At 38.0% G+C, this 26,101-nt stretch overlaps 1 protein-coding gene across 1 annotated transcript in view; it reads right to left on the reverse strand.

Annotated features, from left to right (window-relative positions):
• Nucleotides 1-26,101, reverse strand: part of DNAH6 (dynein axonemal heavy chain 6) — a 282,979-nt gene that overhangs the window by 144,320 nt on the left and 112,558 nt on the right. Inside the window, exons 30-37 of the mRNA XM_070479741.1 lie at nt 24,573-24,710; nt 23,193-23,360; nt 20,411-20,559; nt 19,420-19,527; nt 13,143-13,698; nt 12,073-12,195; nt 6,219-6,401; nt 5,541-5,684 (exon numbers count right to left, since the gene is read on the reverse strand). Coding sequence (XP_070335842.1) covers nt 5,541-5,684; nt 6,219-6,401; nt 12,073-12,195; nt 13,143-13,698; nt 19,420-19,527; nt 20,411-20,559; nt 23,193-23,360; nt 24,573-24,710 — 1,569 coding nt within the window. The remainder of the gene's footprint in view (nt 1-5,540; nt 5,685-6,218; nt 6,402-12,072; nt 12,196-13,142; nt 13,699-19,419; nt 19,528-20,410; nt 20,560-23,192; nt 23,361-24,572; nt 24,711-26,101) is intronic.

Consider the following 26,101-nt stretch of genomic DNA (forward strand, 5'->3'; position numbering starts at 1 on the left):
CTTATAGTTTTCTTCGTTGTGCAAAAGCTTTTAAGTTTAATTAGATCCCATTTGTTTATTTTTGCTTCTATTTCCAATATTCTGGGAGGTGGGTCATAGAGGAGCCTGCTGTGGTTTATGTCAGAGAATGTTTTGCCTATGTTTTCCTCGAGGAGTTTTATGGTTTCTGGTCTTACATTTAGATCTTTAATCCATTTTGAGTTTATTTTTGTATATGGTATTAGAAAGTGTTCTAGTTTCATTCTTTTACAAGTGGTTGACCAGTTTTCCCAGCACCACTTGTTAAAGAGATTGTCTTTTCTCCATTGTATATTCTTGCCTCCTTTGTCAAAGATAAGGTGTCCATAGGTGCGTGGATTTACCTCTGGGGTTTCTCTTTTGTTCCATTGACCTATGTTTCTGTCTTTGTGCCAGTATCATACTGTCTTTTTTTTTTTTTTAACCATACTGTCTTGATGACTGTTGCTATGTAGTATGGCCTGAAGTCAGGAAGGTTGATTCCTCAGTTCCATTCTTCTTTCTCAAGATTGCTTTGGCTATTTGAGGTTTTTTGTAATTCCATACAAAATGTGAAATTATTTGTTCTAATTCACTGAAAAATACCGTTGGTAACTTGATAAGGATTGCATTGAATCTATAGATTGCATTGCATAATATACTCATTTTCACTATATTGATCCTTCCAATCCATGAACATGGTATATTTCTCCATCTATTTGTGTCATCTTTGATTTCCTTCATCAGTGTTTTATAGTTTTCTACATATAGGTCTTTTGTTTCTTTATGTAGATTTGTTCCTAAGTATTTTATTCTTTTCATTGCAATGGTGAATGGGATTGTTTCCTTAATTTCTGGCTATTTCATTTCTAAAAACTGGGTTGTGACTCTTTCAACTGATTGCATGATCAATTAATGCATTGAAACCTGTAATTTTTAAAAATAATGGTGTATAGCTTAATCAGAAAGGACAGGACCAAAAGCAAAGAGATAATGAATTTGCCATTTTAACAACCCAGAAAAGAAATGAAAAGAATCTGAGTCATTCAGAGGCAATAAGGCTGAAGAGGAGGAGGACATGGAAACTCACTCCAGTATTCTTGCCTGGAGAATCCCAAGGACAGAGGAGGCTGGTGGGCTACAAGTTCATGGGGTCACACAGAGTTGGACACGACTTAGAGCAACTTACCATGGATGCATGCATACAAGGATGAAGAGAAGAGGCCATATTTGAAAAAGATTTATTAGAAGAAAAAATTCAGTCACTTTAACTCAGGTGAGTAAAGAAGGAAGAGTCTATATACTTATTGAGTCTGGCTACTACCATGTGGCTGTCAGACCATTTATTGAGGCAAGAAACAAAAAGCCAACAGCCCATTCATTTGGGACTTGCAGACAGAAGGAGGAATCCACCTTTTCATCTGGACTCCCTCCTGTTATCCAAGTAGCATTACCACTGCCAGGACAGGGGCTGGCCTGTCCTTCTAAACATCTTAGGTCATAATGCTTCAATAGCTTCTCATCACACCCAATGTGAAATCAAGGTCCTTACAATGGCCCATAAGGCTATATTTTTTGTCCCCCTGCTTACTTCCATGACCTCATTTTATACTACACTCCCACTTGATTTTTCCAATCTGACCTCGCAAGTCTGCTGTTTTTTTAAACTGTCAAGCAATCATTCATTGAGTAAAGGCATTCATATTTGCTTTTCCTTCTGACTGGAATGCTTTCCCCTAAGGAACCATTAGAGCTTTGACTTTCTTCAGAACTCTGTACATGACCTAATTAGCAAAGCTTTCCTGACTAATATTAATATATAAAACAGTTTCCCCCAACCCTCAGTACTGTCATCCTTACTCCGCTTTATTCATCTCCATGGCACTTAACTGTCATTGATGTATATATGTCTGTGGCTGACTCCCCTGACTGTAATGTAAGGTCTATAAGGCTAGGGACTTTGGTTACTTGATTTAGCTCCCATACCCAGAATAGTGTCTACCATGTAAGAGGTTTTCAACAGATATTTGTTGAACTGAATATTTGCCCTGGGCCATCTCCCACAGCCCTTTGATGAACCCAGATCATTTCTCTGGATCCAGAGGGATCTGTCTCTCATCTCAGATTCTCAGTTGTCCTCAGCCTGGTTCACCTCGTCCAATGATACAATGATCATTGGATAGGATACAATGATCTTGAAGATCCAGCAGGGTTTCATATCTACTAGAAGGTTCTAATCCATAGGCCTTAGTTTCTGATCTTAGGAATTTTTCTTTTGGTAACTTTTTATTTTGATATAATTTAAAACTTACAGAAAAGTTGAATAGTACAAAGAATTCCCATATATTCCTTATATAGATTAACTGACTGTTCACATTTTGCCTCTTTTGATTTAATGTTTCTCTTACTCTAAGATGTCAGTTATATACACTATTCTATATTATCCTAAGTATGTGAGCATTTCCTAAAAAACAGGGATATTTTACAACCACACTGAAATGATTGAAATCAGGAAATTGAATATTAATACAATGCCATTATCCAATTTACATTCTATATTCAGTACTGTCTATCAACAATGTCATTTATAGCCATATTTTTTTCAGTCTAGGATCCAATCCAGGATATTGCATTGCATTTGATTATATCTCTTTAGATTCTTTATCTGAGAGAGTCCCTCAGTTTTCTTCCATGACAGACACTGTTGAAGAATATGGGCCAGTTTATTTTATGGAATGTCCATCAGTTTGAGTAGTCTTGGTGTATCCATAGTCAGAGTTCAGTTCAGTTCAGTTCAGTTCAGTTCAGTTGCTCAGTCGTGTTTGACTCTTTGTGACCCCATGAACCACAGCATGCCAGGCTTCCCTGCCCAACACCAACTCCTGGAGCCTGCCCAAACTCATGTCCATTGAGTCGGTGATGCCATCCAACCATCTCATCCTTTGTCATCCCCTTCTCCTCCTACCCTCAATCTTTCCCAGCATCAGGGTCTTTTCAAATGAGTCAGCTCTTCGCATCAGGTGGCCAAGGTACTGGAGCTTCAGCTTCAACATCAGACCTTCCAATGAACACCCAGGACTGATCACCTTTAGGATGGACTGGTTGGATCTCCTTGCAGTCCAAGGCACTCTCAAGAGACTTCTCAAACACCACAGTTCAAAAGCATCAATTCTTCGGCACTCAGCTTTCTTTATAATCCAACTCTCACATCCATACACGACCACTGGAAAAACCATAGACTTGACTAGACGGACCTTTGTTGGCAAAGTAGTGTCTCTGGTTTTTAATATGCTCTCTATGTTGGTCATAGCTTTCCTTCCAAGGAGTAAGCATCTTTTAATTTCCTGGCTGCAATCACCATCTGCAGTGATTTTGGAGCCCCCCCCCAAAATAAAGTCTCTCACTGTTTCCCCATCTATTTGCCATGAAGTGTTGGGACCGGATGCCATGATCTTAGTTTTCTGAACGCTGAGCTTTAAGCCAAAATTTTCACTCTCCTCTTTCACTTTCATCAAGAGGCTCTTTAGCTCTTCTTTGCTCTCTGCCATTGGTTGGTGTTATCTGCATATTTGAGGTTATTGATATTTCTCCCAGCAATCTTTATTCCAGCTTGTGCTTCCTCCAGCCCCGCGTTTCTCATGATGTACTCTGCATATAAGTTAAATAAGCAGGGTGACAATATACAGCCTTGATGTACTCCTTTTCTTATTTGGAACCAGTCTGTTGTTCCATGTCCAGTTCTAGCTGTTGCTTCCTGATCTGCATACAGGTTTCTCAAGAGGCAGGTCAGGTGGCCTGGTATTCCCATCTCTTTCAGAATTTTCCACAGTTTGTTGAGATCCACACAGTCGAAGGCTTTGGCATAGTCAATAAAGCAGAAATAGATGTTTTTCTAGATTTCTCTTGCTTTTTTGATGATCCAGCAGACGTTGGCAATTTGATCTCTGGTTCCTCTGCCTTTTCTAAAACCAGCTTGAACATCTGGAAGTTCACGGTTCATGTATTGCTGAAGCCTGGCTTGGAGAATTTTGAACATTACTAGAGTGTGAGATGAGTGCAATTGTGCAACAGTTTGAGCATTCTTTGGGATTGCCTTTCTTTGGGATTGGAATGAAAACTGACCTTTTCCAGTCCTGTGGCCACTGCTGAATTTTCCAAATTTGCTGACATATTGAGTGCAGTACTTTCATAGCATCATCTTTTAGGATTTGAAATAGCTCAACTGGAATTCCATCACCTCCATTAGCTTTGTTGTAGTCAGAGTAATGTTATGCATTTTGGAAGGAATAGCTTGTAAGCAAGGCTGTATACTTCTCCATGTACCACATTAGAAGGCACAAGTTTGTGCTAATATTGATGATAAATCGGTGAGCTAGTTAATATTGTGTCTACAAGGTTTTTCAGTATAATGACACTATTTTTCTCTTTACAACTATTAAGTAATTTGTAGAAGATGTTTTGAAACTATGTAAATATTGTTTTTCAAGAAACCTTCACCTACTAGTTTTTGCAACCATTGCTGATTCTTGCCTAAATCAATTATTACTACAATGGTTGCAAAGTAATAACTTTCTAATCCCATCATTCCTCCTATATAGATTAACTGGTATTCTCCTGTAAGGAAGAGCTCTTTCTCCCTAGTTTAGTTATTCACATATATTTTTATGTGGATCAACTCACAGACTTTTATTTCATTCAATAGCTTGTAATCCACACCATCATTATCTTGATGCACAAATATGCCTAGATTTGTCTAATGGGAATCCCTTCAAATTGGCTCCTGTGCTCTTTTGACAGATGCCATTGTTCTTCAGGCATTTATTCACCATCTTACATAAGATATTCTGGGCTCATTTTGAACTTTCCTCAACTCAGTCCTGAAATCAGCCATTTCACTAAGGTGCTTTGGTTCCCTTTCATGGAAAAGAGTATTCAGAAATCAGCAACTAAGTATGCTCATTGCTATTGCTGTGTCATTGCTTCTAGTTTCTCTCAGCACACAGAACTAGGAAATTTGTGTATGTATGGATATATACACCATATACATATGATCTATTTATTTATCTATTCCATAAGTCCCAAAACCTCTAATTCCAATCCAGCAACACAAAATATATTCTAATCTTTCTCCTCCTCTATATTTGTATATCCCTTCTCTTAACAGTGAGAAACCTGGTTGCCATTATCTTCAGCATACTGATTCATTTGCTCAGTTTTAGAACACACAGAAAGTAGTTTCAGAACTGCTAAACCATAGCACTGTGAAAGTATAAATTTACTAGCTAGAATTAAATATTTTTGTTAATAGTAGGGAGTTTTTATCCACTTTTACACCTTACATTCTTCATATGGCCTGGAGAGGATTCCTAAAAAATTTTAATACAATAAATGTTATCGCTAGTTTAAGAAAGTGAATAATTTTAGAAACCTTTAAAATGAAGAATTTATATTTATACCAGAACTAAAGCTTTGAAAGTTTTAGTCTTGAAATTTAATTTTAATGATTCAAAGTTATGTTAAAATTAAATTTATTTGGCTCTTACCCTGGCATCAGGATTATCATCAAATTGTGTTCTAATAAATGTATCAAAAGAATCCCAGTAATTTTCAGTTAGATTTCCACCTAAAGACCATAAGTAACAGAATACAAAAGTCTGACACAGAACAGTGTTCAATTTTGATTGTTCCTGAAAGAACAAAGAGAAAAACTTTTAATATTTTATGTTAGCATCAAAAGAATCCTAAGTTGCAAAGTCTAAAGACTGTTTTCTCTTGTTTAGACCTATGATTTTTCAAAGGGCATGGTGCATGTTTCTTATATTTCACTCAACAGTGCACCAAGTGATGTCTTATAGTGGCATACATTTAAATACTCTGATGAGAAAATGAATGGCAAGAAGCATGGAAAACAAAAGTTCAAGGGTGTCTTTCAACTATTATAACTATGTCTATGCTTGTATGAAGTTATTTAAGTAGACACAACTGGGAATATATTACAGACTCTAAGGAAATTTAAACATTGAGTAGAGGAGTAAACTATAGTGTAAAATTCCTTCCAATTTGAGATTATACAAATCTATTCACATTCATTAGTCCCCTAAAAAAGTAACTTGAAAATCAAATAACTGTATGACAGAAAGTTTGGAATTGTTTATTTGCAAAGAATATATATGATAATCACATTTTCCTGGCTTTACAGCAGTAAAAAAAACTCTACCTACCATTGTCAAATTAACTCCATCTTTCTCAAGTATTAAAGACTCCAATAAGCAACAGAGTGTAGTAACTTTGCTGATGTCCACTTGTGGAATTGCTTGGTGGCATTTTTTATTGATAAAATTTAAACCATCATCAACATAACGCTGGAAAAGATTCAATATATATTCTTGAGTTTCTTCACTCAGCTGAAAATCAAACAAACAATATTTTAGCAAGACCAGATAAAATATATAATTAAGTTTAAAAATAACTGGTTCAAACTTGTATATTACATTATATCCTGTGACTTTTAGACTAAAGGATATAAGCATCACATGATATGAAACAAGTTACATTAAAAAAAAAAAGACATTCTATGGGAAGATTCTGGGTCACTGATAAGTGATCTTGATCTGGTAGTTGGTATATAGGTGTTTTGGGTCAGGAAGATCCCCGGGAGGAGGGCATGGCAACCAGCTCCAGTATTCTTGCTTGGAGAATCCCATGGACAGAGGAGCTTGGCAGGCTATAGTCCATAGGGTCACAAGGAGTTGGACACGACTGAAACTACTGAGTGCATGAGTACACACACACACACACACACACACACACACACACACAGAGGTATTTATTTATAATCATTTTTTAAACTGACAACATGTGTTTCATACAGTCTTCTATACTGATGATTATCTTTCATAATTAAGAACAATGAAAAAAGTATAAAAAGAAGCATTTTAAATATTTATTCAAGGTAAAGGACTAATTACCAAAGATTTAAAAAAGAATGTTGCCCCTCTCACCACTTTTATTAACATTGTACTGAAAGTCTTAGCTAATGTGATAGGACAATAAAAGGGGAAAAAAGTATACAGATTTAGAAGAAAGAAAAAAATTTTTCTTTACAATTGTCCATACAAAAAATCCCAAAGAATTGAAACAAAACTAGTAAGTAGTTATAGTAAAGTTGTAGGATAAAAGGTAAATATACAAAAGTCAATTGCTTTTTTATATCTCAACAAAGAATAATTAGAATTTGAAGATACAAAATCATTTAATTAGCATCAAAAATATAGGATAGGCATAGTTTAAACAAAATATTTCCAAGAGTAAATGTGAGGAAAACAACACAATTCTGATGAAAGAAAACAAAGAACATCTAAGTAAATGGAGAGGTTGTGCATGGGTAGACAGACTCAATATTGTGAAGATGTTAGTAATTACCAACTTGATCTATAGATCTGATGCACCTGAATCAAAATCCCAGTAATTTACTTTGGGGAGAAAAACAAAGTGAATCTTACATTTATAAGAAGAGGGAAAAGGCCCAGAATAGTGAACACAATATTGGAGAAGACAGTAGAAGAGCTGACTACCTGACAAGACTTAATGTAAAGCTACAGTAATCAACAGTGTGATATTGGCAAAAAAATGAGACAAATAGGTTAATGGTGTTAGAGCCCATAAATAGACTCATACAAATACAGTAACCTGATTTTTCACAAAGGAACAAAAGCAATCCAGTGGAGAAGGGATGGTGTTTTCAACAACGGTGCTGGAATTGGGCATCTGCATGCCAAAGAGATACACACAGAGAGAGAATCCAGACATTGATACTATGGCTTTCAGAAAAAGTAACTCAAAACGGATCATAAACCTAAACGTAAAATGCATAAACATCAACTCATAGAAGGTAACAGAGGAAAATATTTATTTAGGTGACTTTCGATTTGGAAATATTTTAAAATATAACACCGAAAGCACAAACCATGCAAGAAAAGTTAGACCACTGAATTTAAAAATGTGTGTTCTGTGAAATATATTGTTTGAAAAAAATGAAAAGAAAGTCAGACTTGGAGAAAATACCTGCAAAATACATATAAAGAACTTGTATCCAAAATATATAAAGAACTCCCAAAACTCAGTAACAAGGAAACATACAACCCAATAATAAGTGAGCAAAAGATGTGGACACCTCATCAAAGAAGATATATAGATGGCAAATAAACATATGAAAAGACACTCAACATCTTATATAAGAAAACTACTCATGGAAAGCAAAATGAGCTACAAATACATATGAGTTTTGTTAGTTGCTCAGTTGTGTCTGACTCTTTGTGACCCCAAGGACTGTACCCCACCAGGCTCCTCTGTCCATGGGGTTGTCCAGGCAAGAATACTGGAGTGGATTGCCATTATCTTCATATTAGAATGGCTAAACTCTAAAACACTACACCACTACATGCTGGTGAGGATGTGAAGTAACAAAGAACTTCTGTTTATTGCTGGTGGGAATGCACAATGGTGCAGCCACTTTGGAAGACAGATTGGCAGTTTCTTCACAGTTTCACCATATGATTGAGAAATCACAGTCCTAGGTATTTATCCATACGAGCTGAAATCTTATGTCTACACAAAAGCTTGTATATGAATGTTTATGTGAGCTTTATTAGTAATTGCCAGAACTTGTAAACTTTGAGATGTCTTTCAGTAGGTGAGTGGATAAACTTGGTAAATGCATACAATAACACTGAGTATTATTCAGTACCAAAAATGAGCCATCAAGCCACAGAAAGACATGGAGGAACTGTAAATGCATATTACTAAGTGAAAGAAGTCAATCTGGAAAAGCTACAGACAATATAATTCCAACTATATGATGTTCTGGAAAAGGCTAAACTATGGAGACAGGGAAATCAGTAATGTCAGGGGTTGGGAGAGGGTGTGGATGGACAAACAGGTGGATCACAGATTTCTTCGGAGGAGGCAATGGCACCCCACTCCAGTACTCTTGCCTGGAAAATCCCATGGACAGAGGAGCCTGGTAGGCTGCAGTTCATGGGGTCGCGAAGAGTCGGACATGACTGAGTGACTTCACTTTCACTTTTATGCGTTGGAGAAGGAAATGGCAACCCACTCCAGTGTTCTTGCCTGGAGAATCTCAGGGATGGGGTTGCACTGAAGTGACTTAGCAGCAGTAGCAATAACACAGATTTCTTGGCAGTGAAACTGTTCTGCATGATACATGATATATTCATTTATCAAAATTCATAAAACTGCACAACACAAAGAGTGAACCATAATGTAAACCATGGACTTTAGTTCACAAGCATGTAGCCATGTTGGTTCATCAATTTTAACAAATGTACCCACATAAATGTGCTTAGTCACTCAGTCTTGTCGGACTCTTTGCAACCCTATGGACTATAGTCCACCAGGCTCCTCTGTCCATGGAATTCTCCCGGCAAAAATACTGGAGTAGGAAGCCATTCCCTTCTCCAGGGGATCTTCCTGACTCAGGGATCAAACCGGTGTCTGCTGGCAGGTTCTTTTGCATCTGAGCCACCAGGGAAGCCCACCCACACCAAAGAAAAATGCTAATAAAAGTGGGGACTATGTTTGGAAGAGAGAAAGCACATGCTAATCCTCTGTACTTTCTGTTAAATTTTTCTATAAACCTAAAATTTTTCTGAATAATAAAGTCTATTTAAAAAGTAAATTCAGAAAGGTTTAACATCTTATGGCAGCCCATGATACTCTCAATTCTGAGAATTACTTTCTTTAACAAGGTTTTCTGTTCATTTGCTGTACACCTGAAACAAATATTGTAAATCACAATATTGTGAATCAACTATACTCCAGTAGAAATTTCAAAAAAATAAGGTACTCTAAAATGGTATAGACGAACTTATTTTCAAAGCAGAAATAGAGACACCAACATAGCAAATAAACATATGGATACCAAGGTGGGTACGGGATGGATTGGGAGATTGGGATTGACATGTATACACTAATATGTATAAAATAGATAACTCATGAGAATAAACTGTGTAGCACATGGAACTCTGCTCAATGCTCTATAGTGAGCTAAAAGGAAAGGAAATTCAAGTAAGAGGGGATATACGTATATGAGTGGCTAATTCACTTTGCTGTATAGCAGAAACTAAAAAAACATTGTAAAGCAACTATACTCCAACAAAAAATGTCAATTATACCTCAGTAAAGGTGTTTTTTAAGAAGCTGATTACGGGGAAAAAAGTAAGGTGCCCTGAGAGTAGGTCACAATATTCTTAAAATGTTGATGCCTAAGAGGGAGGAAAACAATAGTTCTCTGACTCATCTTTGGAGAAGGAGAGGCAGGAAGATGGCTTTCTCAGAATGGCGATTGAGATGAGATGGGGAAAAACATTTAAAAAGATTGCTTATTAAGTTAAGTGGAGTGGGCTGTCATTTCCTTCTCCAGGGGATCTTCCCAACCCAGGGATCAAACCGGAGTCTCTTGTATCTCCTGCACTGGCAGGCAGATTCTTTACCACTGAGCCACCTGGGAAGCCCTTATTAAGGTAAAGAGAAATCCCATTTTAGAATGGAGAGGATACAGAAGATAATATGGAACTGCATTGATCTGAATAATAATATAAAAGTTTTTCTTCACTTTGGATGGAATCCTACCTCTAAGGTTAGAACGCATCTTAGATAAGGGGCCTAAGATTGAGTCGAAGCTATGGTTTTTCCAGTAGCCATGTATGGATGTGAGATTGGGCCATAAAGAGAACTGAGTGCTGAAGAATTGATGCTTTTGAACAGTGGTGCTGGCAGACTCTTGAGCATCTCTTGGATAGTGAGATTAAACCAGTGAATCCTAAAGGAAATCAACCCTGAATATTTACTGGAAGGACTGGTGCTGAAGCTGAAGCTCCAATACTTTGGCCACCTGATGTGAAGAGCTGACTCATTAGAAATGATGCTGGGAAAGATTGAGGACAAGAGGAGAAGAGGGTGACAGAAGATGAGATGGTTGGATGGCATCACTGACTCAATGGACATGAGTTTCAGCAAACTCTGGGAGATAATGAAGGACAGGGAAGGCTGGGTGCTGCAGTTCATGGGGTCGCAAAGAGTCGGACACGACTGAGCGACTGAACAACAGCAACAACAAGGCTGAGTGGGAAGCTAAACTGGCTTTTTCTTCCTTCTGGCTCTCAGAGGCATTGTGGTTGTGCAGTTGCTAAGTCCTCTCCGACTCTCTTTGTGCCCCCATGGACTGTAGCCTGCCAGGCTTCTCTATCCATGGGATTTCCCAGGCAAAAACACTGGAGGGGGTTGTCATCTCCTTCGAGATGGGATCTTCTTGACTCAGGGATCAAACCAGAGTCTCTTGTGCATCCTGCAGTGGTAGGCAGACTCTTTACCACTGAGCCACCAGGGAAGCCCCTCAGAGGCATTCAGTTCCGTTCAGTTCAGTCGCTCAGTCGTGTCCGACTCTTTGCAACCCTATGGACTGCAGCACGCCAGGCCTCCCTGTCCATCACCAACTCCAGAGTTTACTCAAACTCATGTCCATTGAGTCGGTGATGCCATCCAGCCATCTCATCTTCTGTTGTCCCCTTTTCCTCCTGCCCCCAATCCCTCCCAGCATCAGGGTCTTTTCCAATGAGTCAACTCTTCGCATGAGGTGGCCAGCGGGGGCTTCTAAAATCTAAAAACAATGACCTGGCCTGGATTTAAGTGTTCTTTTCCTTTGTTGTGCTTCCCCCTCATTAACTCAAGCCTCCTGCAGAGTCTTTTTTTTTTTTTAAATGCCTTTCCTTGTTCTACCTGTGTTTGGGGAAACTAAAAGAAGTGTTTCTGTTTGTATGTGAGAGAACCCAGTTGGGGGTAGGGGAGGAGCAAGGCAGGGTAGGCAGAAACCAGAGTGACTAGGTGGGCTGGTGCGCTGAGATCACAAATAATGAAGACAGCTATGGGGAGTATACAGCCTCCTTGAAGGATCCCAAGAATTCAAGGGAGAGGGCTTAACCAGTTGCTCTCTGGGCTCCTGAGAGAAGGGTGAGCCTTGACAGATGGAAAGGGTGGGGAGTGTCCAGTTGCACTTACTTTTTTAGAAACACTCTGCATCCAGGTTTTAACATAAGGCATCCACTTCAGTTCTTCAGGATCCACAAACACCATTCCACATCTACTGACTGTTGCAGGAGAGGCAACCTTTAGATCTTGCACCTAAAATTTGAAAAAGTTGAATAAGAAATGGCTAACGTGATACTTCCCTGCCCCTCCCAGTTCAATGCTAATAAATCACGCATTTAAAGTTTAAGGTAACATACTGTTAGGTTTTGCATGCAAGAGAGTGAGAGAGTTATAAGTGATTTAAAATGGAGAAAAAGTTAAATGAGGCATTAGGAGAAATATACATACATATATATGTAAGTATAGAAGGATACTGGAGAAGGAGATGGCAGCCCACTCCAGTATCAGTATTCATGCCTGGAGAATCCCATGGACAGAGGAGTCTGACAAGCTACAGTCCATGAGGTGGCACAGAGTTGGAAAACGACTAAAGTGACTTAACAGCAGCACAGATGGATGCTGTCAAATTCTTATGGGAAGGTATACATAGTTATTCCCTTCTTTTTCCTTCTTACCTTTTTTATTCTTATATCCAATGCATAGCCTAATACCTAGGACACAGTAGGTATTCAATTAATGTTGGATGAATGAACACAGCAGGGGTGGTGTCTTCTGTAATATTTTTGTAAAGTGTATTTGACTTGCATTCCTTTTCTAATCCCATTACCAAATAGTCATACCACAGAGGGATGACTTATTCTTCTTAAATGGAATAATTATTTTTAACTTGGAAAGCATTTCAAATCATGTAAAGACACTAATATATATAACTACCTCCAAAGGGAAAGAAACAAGTACTGGTGAGGACAGAATTTATTTTATTTCCCATTTATAGAGAGATAGGAACATTTGAGAGACTCTGGTTGTCAGAATGGAAAATCTATTATAAAAGGAAAATTTGATAAATATTTAGTGTATAAATGAAACACCATGGTAGGCCTTACAGATAATCAAAGATAAATCAGTAAGAGAAAAAAAATTAATGATGTTATGCCAATCTAACAAATGATTTCACTCCACAGTAAGGAATATATATTTACCTCAAAAAGCATGTGGATTTGAGGTGTGAGTTTAATCCTTTCACTGTTAGCCAAGCAAAGCATCTTGTTATCATCCAGCACCGTATTCATATTTTCAATCCAAAGAGCGTCTACTGGCCCATCACTGACGATCCATTTATGATCTTCTGAAGTATCATTCACAGCCGCTCGGACACTTAGTGCCATTAAACCATCTTTCCATTCCAAGGTTATGTTATTAACTTCACCATACAATTCACCCATTGTAATTGATTTAGGATTAAGAACATATGTTTTAACTGGTTGGTAAAAGGGATTCTCTACACCAAGTTTTTGCAAATTCCCTAAAGTTTCTGCTAGTACTTGGTAAACTGTGGTCTTGCCACCTCCTGTTGGCCCAACTAACATTACCCCATGTCTTACTAGCATTGTTTCATAGAACTGTATCACTTTTTTAACCATACACGCTTCAGGCTGAAGATTCTTTTTCTTCATGACATCTATAATTGTTGACTGCAATATACCATAATCATGTTCTGGAATTTGGACTCCAGGAAAAAGGTCAGATATGATTCCACTGGAAAAACAAAATAAAATCAATTAGGAACCACTGGCCATTGATATCCACCCATGTTACAAATAATTTTTTAAACATTACCAAGGGTCTTATTTTTCTCATTATCTTTTCTTCTAAACACACAATGCTACATTGTCTTATGTGTTATACCATAATCTATCATTTCTCTAATTTTTGTATGATTTTGCTTGTTCCTTGTACAGTGGACCAATGTTCTTAAGTATATCGGGAGCTTTTTGAGATAGAGAACATTTCTTACATTTTTGTATTATACACAGTACATGGCACAGTACCAAACATACAGGCAATGATTTGTCAGTTTATTTTAAAAATTATATTTATATCTCAACTTTTCCCAAAAAGCACTTATGTGTGCTTATCAGTTCAGTTCAGTTCAGTTGCTCAGTTGTGTCCAACTCTTTGCAACCCCATGAATCACAGTACACCAGGCCTCCCTGTCCATATTTATAATGGTATATAAATATTTAGAAAAAAGAGATGGAAATGGAAATAGAAAACCAGTACTATCTAAAAAAGGGAGTAAAGGAAAAAATGGACTATTTCAATAGGAAACCAAATGGCTGTATGGGTAAAAAAGAAGTGAAACTCTTACATACACAAAAAAAGTTCGAGAAGCAGTAAAGAATTTAACATAAAATGACAAGAAAAGTACAAGATGGGGGAGATCAAGATGATGGAGTACGAGGATGTTGAGCTCACTTCCTTCCACAAACACATCAAAAATACATCTACATGTGAAGCAACTCTCACAAAGACAGACTGGAGACTTGCAGAAAGACTCTTCTACAACCAAGATTACAAAGAAAGATTCACAAAGAGTTGGGTAGGAAGGGAAGAGAAAGAAGCAATCAGGTTGGTATCTGTGCCTGTTGGAGGGGACACACAAGAGGAGGGGGCTTACATGGGCTTGGAGATCCTCCCTGGAGAGTGAGGGGTTTGAACCACATTGGGCACTGCCGTCCTGGGAGCTGATACTGGGAAGACAAGCCTCTTAGCTGATTTGAAAGCCAGTGAAACTAACAGCAGAGCTGTAAGAAACCTATATCCCACTTGTGAAAAGTGGTTGTTTATTCTAAGAGCAAGAGAGGAAACAAAATGAAACTGCCTAGGGCTCTACGCTGTTTCCCACAATCCTCACCCTTGACTTTGCGCCCCAGCTGACAATGAGCACCTGCCACAGAACTGCCTGTTCTAGCACAGCTCCCCACTAGGGTGAAGGGTGCTATGTCTAAGGAGAGTGCACAGTTAGAGGGAAGGAGTAGGCTTGGATCCAGCACTGAATCTGAGTAGGGCGAGGATGGCTATTACTGGAGCTCTTGGAGGCAGTGGTTTGGGAGTGTTCTAGAGCTCTGATGTGCTGGGACTACCCCAGTGCTTGCCCCAGCCTGCACTTGGCACCCAGTCTGGCCCCTCTTACTACATCACTGCTCCTCTAGAGTAAAGGTACTGATGCTGGGGGAGGTAGATGACACACTTGGAAGAGAACCAGCTCAGACCCAACCCTCAGGGCTTCTGCTCCAGTATCTTGGGACCTGCCCCTGCTCCAATAGGGCAGTGTTGACCACTGAGAACAGGACAAGCCATGGCTCACATCTGGCTCCGGCTCTAGCCAGAGAGAAAATTACAGGTCAATGTCTCTGATACTATACATGCAAAAATTCTCAACAATGATACAGCAAAGACCAAGTTGAATTTATTTCAGGGGTGCAAGAATGGTTCAATATTTGCAATTCAATCAACGTGATACACCACATTAACAAAACGAAAAATAAAAATCACATGATCATCCCAGCAGTCACAGAAAAAGCAATTAACAAAATACAAAATCCATTCATGATAAAAACTTTCAAGAAACTTCATATAGAAGGAACATAATTCAGCATAATGAACGCCACTTATGACAAACCCAAAGCTAACATTATACCCAGTGACAAAAAGCTGAAAACTTTTCCTTTAAAATCAGACCAAGATAAGTATGCCCACTCCTGTCACTTCTATTCTACATAGTATTGGACATCCTTGTCACAGCAATCAGATATGAAAAAGAAATAAAAGCAACCCAGATTAGAAAGGAAGAAGTAAAACTGCCACTTTTTGCAGATGACATCATATTTTACATAGAAAATCCTAAAGATGTCACAAAAAATCTACTAGAACTCATCAACGAATTTGGTAAGGTTGCAGGATACAAAATTAGCATACAGAAACATGTTGCATTTCTATACACTAACAACAACCTATCAGAAATAGAATTATGTAAACAGTCTCATTTACATTTACATGAAAAAGCATAAAATATCTAGGGATAAACTTGCCTACAAAAGTAAAAGACCTATACTCAGAAAACTATAAGAAACAGAGGAGAGAAACTGAAAGGCACAAACAGATGGAAAGATATACCATGTTCATGAATTGGAAGAATCAATATTGTCAAAATGATCATCTACCCTATAGATTCAGCGCAATCTCTCTCAGAATACCAATGGCAATTTTTCACATAAATAGAACAGTAGTTTTAAAATTTGTATGGAAATATAAAAGACTCCAAATAGCCAACAATAATCTTGATAAAGAAGAAAAAAACTGGAGTTATCACACTCCTTGACTTCCAACTATGCTAAAAAATGATAGTAATCAAAACAGTATGGTACTGGCCCCAAAACAAACTCATAGATCAGTGAAACAGAATAGAGAGCTCAAAAATAAACCCATGCACTTATGTTCAGTTAATCTATGACAAAGGAGGCAAGAATATATAAGGGAGAAAAGATAGTCTCTTCAATAAGTGGTGCAGGCAAAACTGGGCAGTTGCATGTAAAACAATAAAATTAGAACATTTTCTCACACCATATAAAAATGAACTAAAAACAGATTAAAGACATAAATGTAAGACTAGAAACCATTAAACTCTGAGAAGAAAACATAGGCAGAATACTCTTTGACACAAATTATAGCAACATTTTTTTGGAATTGGTCTCCTGTGCAAAGGAAACAAAAGCAAAATTAAACAAATGGGACCTACTTAAATTTAGAAGTTTTTCACAGCAAAGGAAACCACTGACAAAATGAAAGGACAACCTACCGAATGAGAGAATATTTGCAAATGATGAGGGGTTAATATTCAAAATACATAAATGGCTCATACAGCTCAATATCAAAAACAAACAAACCCAGTTAAAAAATGGGCATTAGACTGAAGAGATATTTTTCCAAAAAAGACATACAGATGACCAACAGCCTCATGAAAAGATGCTCAATATCACTAATTATCAGAGAATGAAAATCTAAGCCACAATGAGATATCACCTCACACCTGTCAGAATGGCTATCAATGAAAAGACCACAAATAACAAATGTTAGTGAGGATATGGAGGAAAGGGAACCCTGTAAACTTTTGGTGGGAATGTAAACTGGTGCAGCCACTATGGAAAATAGTATGGAGGGTCCTTAACAAACTAAAAATATAACTACCATATTATCCAATAATTCCACTCTTGGATATGTATTTGAAGAAAATGAAAACACTAATTTGAAAAGACATATGAAGCCTTATATTTATAGCAGCATTATCAAGAATTATTACAATAACCAAGGTATGGAAGCAACCAAAGAGTCGACCAACAGGCAGATGGATAAAGAATGTATGTATGGTATATATGTTGGAATATTATTCAGCCATAAAAAATGAAATTTTGCCATTTGAAAAAATATGGGTGAACCTGGAGAGTATTATGCTTAGTGAAATAAGTTAGACAGAGAAAGACAAATAATCTGTTATTACTTGTATGTGGAATCTAAAAAATAAAACAAACTAGTGAATATAACAAAAGAAATAAACTCACAGATATAGAGAACAAACTAGTGGTTACCAGTGGTGAGAGGGAAGTGGGAGGGGCAAGATAGGGGTAGTGGATGAAGAAGTATAAACTACTATGTATAAAATAAAGAAGCTAAAGAATATATTTTTCAGCACACAGAGTATAGCCAACATTTTATAATAACTTCAAATGAAGTGTAATCTATAAAATATTCAATCACTATGCTATACACCTGAAATTAATACAATATTGTAAATCAATTATACTTCAATAAAAAAGAGCAAGGAAAAAATACAAAAAGAAAATATAAGAAGTGAATTTATAGTACTGTGTTAAGAAAGTCTGTCTCAAAAAGATAAAAATTCTATAACTTTAAAACAGTTGGTAAAGCGAAAAAATAAAAACACACAAGGAAAAATCAAACTTCTGTGAGGTAAGAGGCTTTAAACGTAACTTAGAGTGAATTATATACTTAGAGAAATATTTCCAATGTTTTACCAGATAAAGTTCATGATTTCTCACAAATTGCTAAGTAAAAGAGTACAAGAGAATAATGTTCTAAGAATAATAAATATAAATGACTGATGAACAGAAAAAATGATGCTCAGTGGTACTAAGAAAATAATGTATAAAAATAGGCTACTATTTTGGTATCTCTCTCTAAAACATATAAAAGAAATGCATATTTTCATAAATCTGTATCTTTAAATGTAAAATGCCTTTGGAGGACATCCTTATAGGATCTATCTAAATTTAAAATGTCCATACCCCATGATCTCAGGAATGTACTTCCTAGAATCTCACTTATAGCAATATCATAAGTGTACAATCATTAATATACAGGAATTTTCATCATTGTGTTCTGCCAAAAGTGCAAAGACACATATTCTGGCAATCAGGGGATCTGATGGTGGACAAGGCAAAGAGGATCCCCAGTAAGGTCGTAAATATACATCCCAGGATGACAGATGTGTATGACTGAAGGTCGTTTTTGTTTTTAGGAGATTTATACTCTGGCAGAATTTTGAAATGAATTAGTGATAGAGGTATAGAAAAGTTGGTGAAGGAATAAAAAACAAAAATTAAGATAAATAATAAATGCAGGAAAAATAAGAAGCAAGGTACTTTAATAATAAGGGAAAGATGGCTCCGCTTTGGGTAATATTTATATCTCTAAAATAAATTACGGAAATCCTGTATATCTAGCTCTGGTTATATTGTCACATGACTACCCATAGAGGATAGGTTGGTGAGGAGAGAAGTGTGTCCATATCTTCATCTCTCTGTTAGTAACTTAATAACATCTAAAACTGAAAAGTCATGAAATAACACAAATATGGTACCAAAAGATATGGATAGAAATAGGAAAATGAAGGGATGAATAGATGAATTAAAAAGTTATTGTCTTTAGGAAGTGGGAGTTGGTAAAGGGCAGGAAACTATTGTTTTCCCTGAGAGTAACTTAAAACAGCATTTCATTTTTAAAACCACATACATATATGACTTGAATAAACATAAAACTTAGTAATGAAACTAGAAATAGAAATAGATAAAAGCAATCACATTTGTGTTGAGACCTCAATCTACTTCTTTTGAGTGTGGAAATTCTCTTATTTTGAGTGTGGAACTTCTCTTAGGTCAGGAATTTGTAACCAAATGCTAATTTGCATAGCATGCAGTTTGGTGGTCAATATGTTGAAAAAATAAATGATTGGATTGATGCTAAAACTTTAGTATCTTTATTTGAAACTAGCATTTTGAAAATTGCAAAAAGTATCTATAGAAAAGATAATACCTTGCTAGAGACTGACATGTTTGAAGATAAACTATCCTTCACCTTTACTCAGTAGCTATGTTTTCTCTGTAACACCTAGACATTTACCTGAATAGAATAGCATCATCTGTTAGGAATTTTGGCAAGTTAGAGTCCCGCAAAGCTCTTATCAACACCACATCTTCACTGAGGTCTGGGTTCTCTCTTTTTAAAGACCTAAATTTAAAGGAATAATTCAGATGATGTTGCAAGTACATAATGTTGAACATGATTTTCTAAATCTCTGGGCTAGGGATTCTGCTTGCAGAAAGCTGTGGAGGGCACCCCACTGCCAATTCCTACGGGAAGGATGGGACAATTTTCCTGGCATGCCCAGCGTCCATCTCCAAAACAGCACATGGACAAGTCAGGCACAGGCTGCTTTGCATTGAGGAAAATGATAAGGACATTTTCTCAAGGACCTCCTATCAATCCAGACTTTATCCAACCTGAATTGATAGCTCTCTGAATACATCAGAGAAGCCTGGTAGGCTACTGTCCATGGGGTCACAAAGAGTTGGACATGACTGAGTGACCTTTACTTTCACTTTCACATCCTGGCTCATGGTGGTTAAGCCTTTAATATGCTGAAACCCGTTATATTGGATGCATACAGGTGAAAAAAAAAAGCTAGCCAAAGCTTAATGGCAGCTATGTCGGTTCTCACAGGGAAGAACTGTTGTGGGATGAAGAGAGATGCCCTCTTTCACTGTGGCAGGGGGGGTGTCAAGGTAAGAATGATGACAACAGTGGCAGTTAACATTTATTAATCATGTTGCTGGGAAAGACTGAAGGTAAAAGAAGAGGACAACAGAGGATGATATGGTTAGATAGAATCACCGACTCAATGGACACGAACTTGAGCAAACTCCAGGACATAGTGGAGGACTGGGAAGACTGGTGTGCTGCAGTCCATGGGGGTGTAAAGAGTTGAACATGACTTAGCTACTGAACAACAACAACATGTTGCTTTAAGAGCCATCTGTGAATTACTCATGAAATGTATGAGTAATGCGTGACACAGTTTGGAACTCAACTCTTGCCCACTTTGGTTTCTTACCCAGCCATGACCAGAACAGACTTTACAGCTCTCATGCCAAAGTCATAGTGATCCTGCTGAGAGAGCTGTTCACTGCAAAGTTTATACATCTGGGTCATTTTTCTTGCTAATATCTTACTTGATTCAAATCCTTCAGAATATAGAATTACCTAGAATGGAAAAATAAAATGCAATGCCTGATTATATTATACTGATAACAACACAGTAGCATAATACCAATGTATTCAAAATCTAGTTAAGATATTAGATCTCTACAAGTGGTTGTTGTTGTCCAGTCACTCAGTTGTGCCCAATTCTTTGCAACCCCATGGACTGAAGCATGCCAGCTTTCCTGTCCTTCACCATCTCCAAGAGCTTGCTCAAACTCATGTCCATTGAGTCGGTGATGCTATCCAACCATCTGGTCCTCTGTCGTCTCCTTCTCTTCCTGCCTTCAATCTTTCCCAACATCAGGGTCTTTTCCAATGAGTCAATCCTTCACATCAAGTGGCCAAAGTATTGGAGCTTCAGCTTCAGCATCAGTCCTTCCAGTGAACATTCAGGATTTGTTTCCTTTAGGACTGACTGGTTTGATCTCCTTGCAGTCCACAGGACTCTCAAGATTCTTCTCCAGCACCACAATTCAAAAACATCAATTCTTTGGCACTCAGACTTCTTTATGGTCCAACTCTCATATCTGTACATGACTATGGAAAAACCATAGCTTTGACTACTTTTTAATATGCTGTGCTAGGTTTGTCATAGCTTTTCTCCCAAGGAACCAGTGTCTTTTAATTGCCTGGCTGCAGTCACCATCTGCAGTGAATCTGGAGCCCAAGAAAATAAAGTCTCTCACTGTCTCCATTGTTTCCCCATCTATTTGCCATGAAGTGATGGGACCAAATGCCATGATTTTAGTTTTTTGAATGTAGAGTTTTAAGCCAGTTTTTTCCCCCACTCTCCTCTTTCACTTTCATCAAGAGTCTCTTTAGTTCTTTTTCACTTTCTGCTAGAGTGGTGTGGATATTACATATGGATGTCTGAGAATTGATTCTGCTTTCTTTCTATAGATGAAGATATGGTCTTGTTATGTTTGGTTTGAGTAGCTGCAGAGCCCAGTGTGAAACATTCACATCATAAAGTCTGGATGGTGTTGTGAGCCTGAGTATAAAAGCAAGACTTGAACTTCCCTGATCTGAGTCAGGGATGAGTCAGTGATGCCCTCTATTTAGGCTCCCTGACAGTCAAGGAAAGCTATACAAAAATGTGCAGCCTCTTTCCTGCCCTAGGAGGGCACCATGCCTCTGACAAGTTTGTGCGCTCTTGGTTATATAAACCAATGATGATCGTGGAGGGGTGTGTGGACCCTTCTTTCAATGCATAATCTACTTGAGTCGCTGCAGTTGGCCTCAGAATGAGATCTGAGGTGATGCTGAGACTGCATGCTGGTGTCTGTTTTGCTCATTGCTCTATCACGACCTATTAACACAGTACTCTGGGCACTGAAGGTGATTAAAAATACTTATTGACAACAAACCCTGATTCATTTGATCTGTAACAACAATAGGAACAGCATTCAGGAGACTGGATTTTTAAATTTCTCCAATTGATTACTGAGTAATTTAACAATAGGACAGAACAGGAGGTGTGAATATGATGTTGGACTGAGTTTCAAGCCTGTGTTTTTCCCCTATCAGCTTTGGACAATGAGCAAGTCATTTACTGTCCTGTCCTCAGAGGGTCTAGAGAGAAGACGCCACTGTCTTAGCTGCCCAGCACCCCATCTTACCCACAGGGGCACTGTAGGACTCATGAGATGCTGTAGGCATTATATTAATACTATTAAAAGTTGTAATTTTTCTAATTATAGGATTTGGCATGGTCTATTCTTGGGAAGTTACTTTTACTTCATTTAGAGGAATATTTTAAATTAGCTGTTGTCAGAAATTTACTAGCCATGGGAGTAACATGTGCTTTCTGAGAAACTCCATTCTAAAAGAGGTGGTGTCCCTTGTGAACACTGAGCATGAAGGGCCTTCCAGAGTCTTGAAAATATCCTATATCTTGGTCTTGGTGATCACACAGGTGAATACGTATGTAAGGATTCACTCAGTTTACCCTTATGATCTGTGCACTTTACTATATGTAAATTATACCTCAGTAAAAAGTGTCAAGAAAAATACATTTAAGATTTAAATTCACTGGTTATTAGCTAGTATGAAGAAACAAACAAACAAAAAAAAAAAACCAGTTTAAATAGAAAGGTTCCTAGATAGAGAAGAAACAAATACAAACATAAATAATTAACTTATTAATGATGGCTATTTTTTCTTTTTACTATATTGATACAAACTAGAAACAAATCATTGTCTTTCATCATTAGTGATTGGTATTGTTTCTACTCAACACCCCTTGACTCTAATTAAGAAAATAATGCAGCAAGAGAAGTGAGAATAATATAGCCTTTTAAGGGTAATCTAGACATTTTAATTCCTAGAGACAAATTGATAAATTTCAATGAAATGGCTAATTAAGTTCATTTATTTATTTATTCCAGTTTTCAGGGCTTAAAATATTCCAGATGGCAAACTGGACTTTGGGGATATAGCAGTTACACACACACACAAACACACACACAACATTCTAAGTGGTAACAATCATATCTACACACTTAAGAGGAAACAATACTGTGTAACCTTGGCCAGAGTACATTCATAATGGAAACTTTCTACCATGACAGAAATCAAATACTAAATAAAAGAAACAAGCCTAAAGTTTTGCTGCTTTATAATGTGAAGCTCACCTCTGCAATCAAGGCATAATTTGGAACCATCATTGCAAAGGGTCTAAATAGGGCTTTCAAATTATCTGGCAATTCTGTTCTGCCTGCATATCCAGGATTCATTGTGATGAAGGCTGCACAAGTCATAACCAACTTTATTTCTCGCCCCTCAAACATGAATCTAGAGAGCTGTTGAAAAGAAAGAGAAGATATAAGTTAACACTTCTCCAGATATTTGTAAATTCTTCCCCATAATTACTACTCGAGTACAAAACTTGTGTGATGTGTATTCAAGCAAAAACTACTGAATCCTATTGTTGGGAATGTTTTCCTCCTGATTCTGTCCTACTCACTCTCCCTCTCTTCTGGGCTAAGTACTTCCTGCTGTCTGCCTCCTTGCCCCTGCCTTGCCCCAAGTGTTTCCTCTTTCTTGGCCCGGTCATAATAAAATAAATGAATAAATAATAAACTAAAATAAAATAATTAAAAAAAATCAAACAACTCGCAAGGTTGTTCTGGTTTGTACTGGCTGAATACCCGCCTGCCCTTTGGTGCCCTCATGACCTTAATTTTGCAAGGTCAACAAAACAGGATGGTGGGGGGCTTGGTCCTGCCCTTCACTGCCATCACTTTTCCAGTACAAAATCCTTCTTCAGGAACATGCTCAAAGGGGCTAAAACAGATTTGAAATACTGAAGCCACCCTAATATCTTCATCTGTCCCTACACTTCTTGGCTTTTCCAGTCCAGTGACTTCTGGAGACTCAAGGCCCCTTTGGGTCCCCCAGGATCCCTCTCTCATTTTTTTTTAACCAGCAACAGGCTGAGACTGGGGCCATGAGGAAGGCAGTGGAGCCCAGAAGAGGCAGAATTAGAGAAATAGAGCAGAGAAGTCAATGTCAAAGGCAAGAACAAGAAAAATAAGAGGAAAATAAGAGGTGGAGGACAGAAGAACAAGGGAGTACAAGCATGCATGTGTGTGTGTGTGTGTTGGGGGAGCAAAGAATAAGAGGGTTACATGAAAGCACAGACTGAGTCTCACCAACTCTATATCCCTAGGTCCCAGCACAGTGTCTGCCATACAGTTGTTTATTGTGTTGCCTGGATGAGCAATTAATTCACCCAACTCAGTTCCACTGCTGCAGTACTCACCAATGACACTGGAAACATGGACTAGAGAGGCTGAAGTTGGCACTGTCCTTCCTAAAATGCAACATGATGCAAGTTCATTATGAACTTCTTGTTCTTTAGTTGCTAAGTTGCGTCTGACTCTTTTGCGACCCCATGGACTATAGCCCACCAGGCTCTTCTGTCCATGATATTTTCTAGGCAAGAATACTACAGACTTAAGAAACATGATATCTACGGACTAGAAACATGATATCTATGCCCAGCCCCTTACCTTTGCAGCTTTGGCATTCCTGATGGTAATGAGCTGCTGAGCAATGACGGACAAAACTTCTATGTCAATCCTATTAAATTCATCAAAGCAGCACCAGGCTCCTGACTGCGCCAGACCACTGAAGAAGCGCCCCATCATCTGAAATCAAAAGAATGCCACTCAGCTCTGTAGTGTAGAGTTGAACTTCTCCCAAAGTTAAATTCTGAGCTGAGGTATTAAGAAGACAAGAGGTAGTATCTGCAAACAAGCAATAGGTTTGTGTGACTCCTGGGCCATGACAGATGTTAACACCTTTTTCTTGGAGGAAATATCTTTTTGCCGCTCTCTGAATGATTTGCAACTTATTTTTATTTTTAAATAAAATGACAATCTGACCTACTTTTTCATAATCCTCATTCACCTATGTAAATACAGATTCTCAAAGAAACTGACAGATAGAATAGACATACTTAAGAAAACCTTGAAAACTTTGCTGATGGAAACTTTCATCATCTTTACCAGGTACTACACATGGCAGGCAACATGCAGGAACAGCTGAGCAGAAGCACAGTCACTTGAGCATGCTAAGTTGCTCCAGCAGTGTCTGACTCTTTGCGACCCCATGGACTGTAGCCCACCAGGCTCCTCTGTCCATGGGATTCTCCAGGCAAGAATACTGGAGTGGATTGCTGTGGAAGATCCTCCTCCAGGGGATCTTCCTGATCCAGGGATCAAACCCACATCTCTTACATCTTCTGCATTGGTAGGCAGCTTCTTTACTACCAGTGCCACGTGGGAAGCCCATACACAGGGTAATGTAATGGTGGTTAATTTCTTCTACAGCAGAATCCTAGTGGTTCAGGAGAATGAATACATACCTGTGGCTATCTACAGAGGAAAGTTCCTTTAGAGACTTGAATTTTGGGTTAAGCATTAGTACAAATATTGCATCATACCATATCTCTATCTCTTTAAAAATAGAGCTAATGTTTTTTTGTTTCAAGGTGGTCAATGGAGCACATAGGGATAACATCCCTTTCTCTGAAATGACCATGTATGAAAGACAGAACTCTCTCCACTTCTGTGTCTGCATTTTTACCTGCACCTACCTGATAAAAACAAAATGGAAAGGAAAACCAGCAGCAGAAAGCAAGTTTTGAAAAAATATCCTGGAAGATGGAAAGTTCATAAATACCGATTACTCAGCTGAGAAGGGCAGAATTCAGCCCAAGCCAGAAGGAAGGAAGAACTACCCTTCAGGAAAGTCTCCAAGAAACTCTGAACCCATCAGCAACACATGCAAGGAAAGCAGACAAGGTCCCAGGGCAATCCTTGGAAATTAGTCAAAGGTGAGTACTTGCAGTGATCAGGTTTGTGGGCCCTTCCTTTCTCTGTGCTTCTCTCTTCTCATTTCAAGTAGAGTAAACAGGGCTCTTGAGGCTGGCATTGCTGAATTTTCTCTCCAGCATAATACCCAAGGACTGCCTTGTTGAGAAAGGGGGAGATCTGTCTTTGGGAGACATTAGGAGATACTGGGAGAAGACATACTT

Source organism: Odocoileus virginianus, chromosome 2 (assembly GCF_023699985.2).
Source record: "Odocoileus virginianus isolate 20LAN1187 ecotype Illinois chromosome 2, Ovbor_1.2, whole genome shotgun sequence".
Lineage (NCBI taxonomy): Eukaryota > Metazoa > Chordata > Mammalia > Artiodactyla > Cervidae > Odocoileus > Odocoileus virginianus.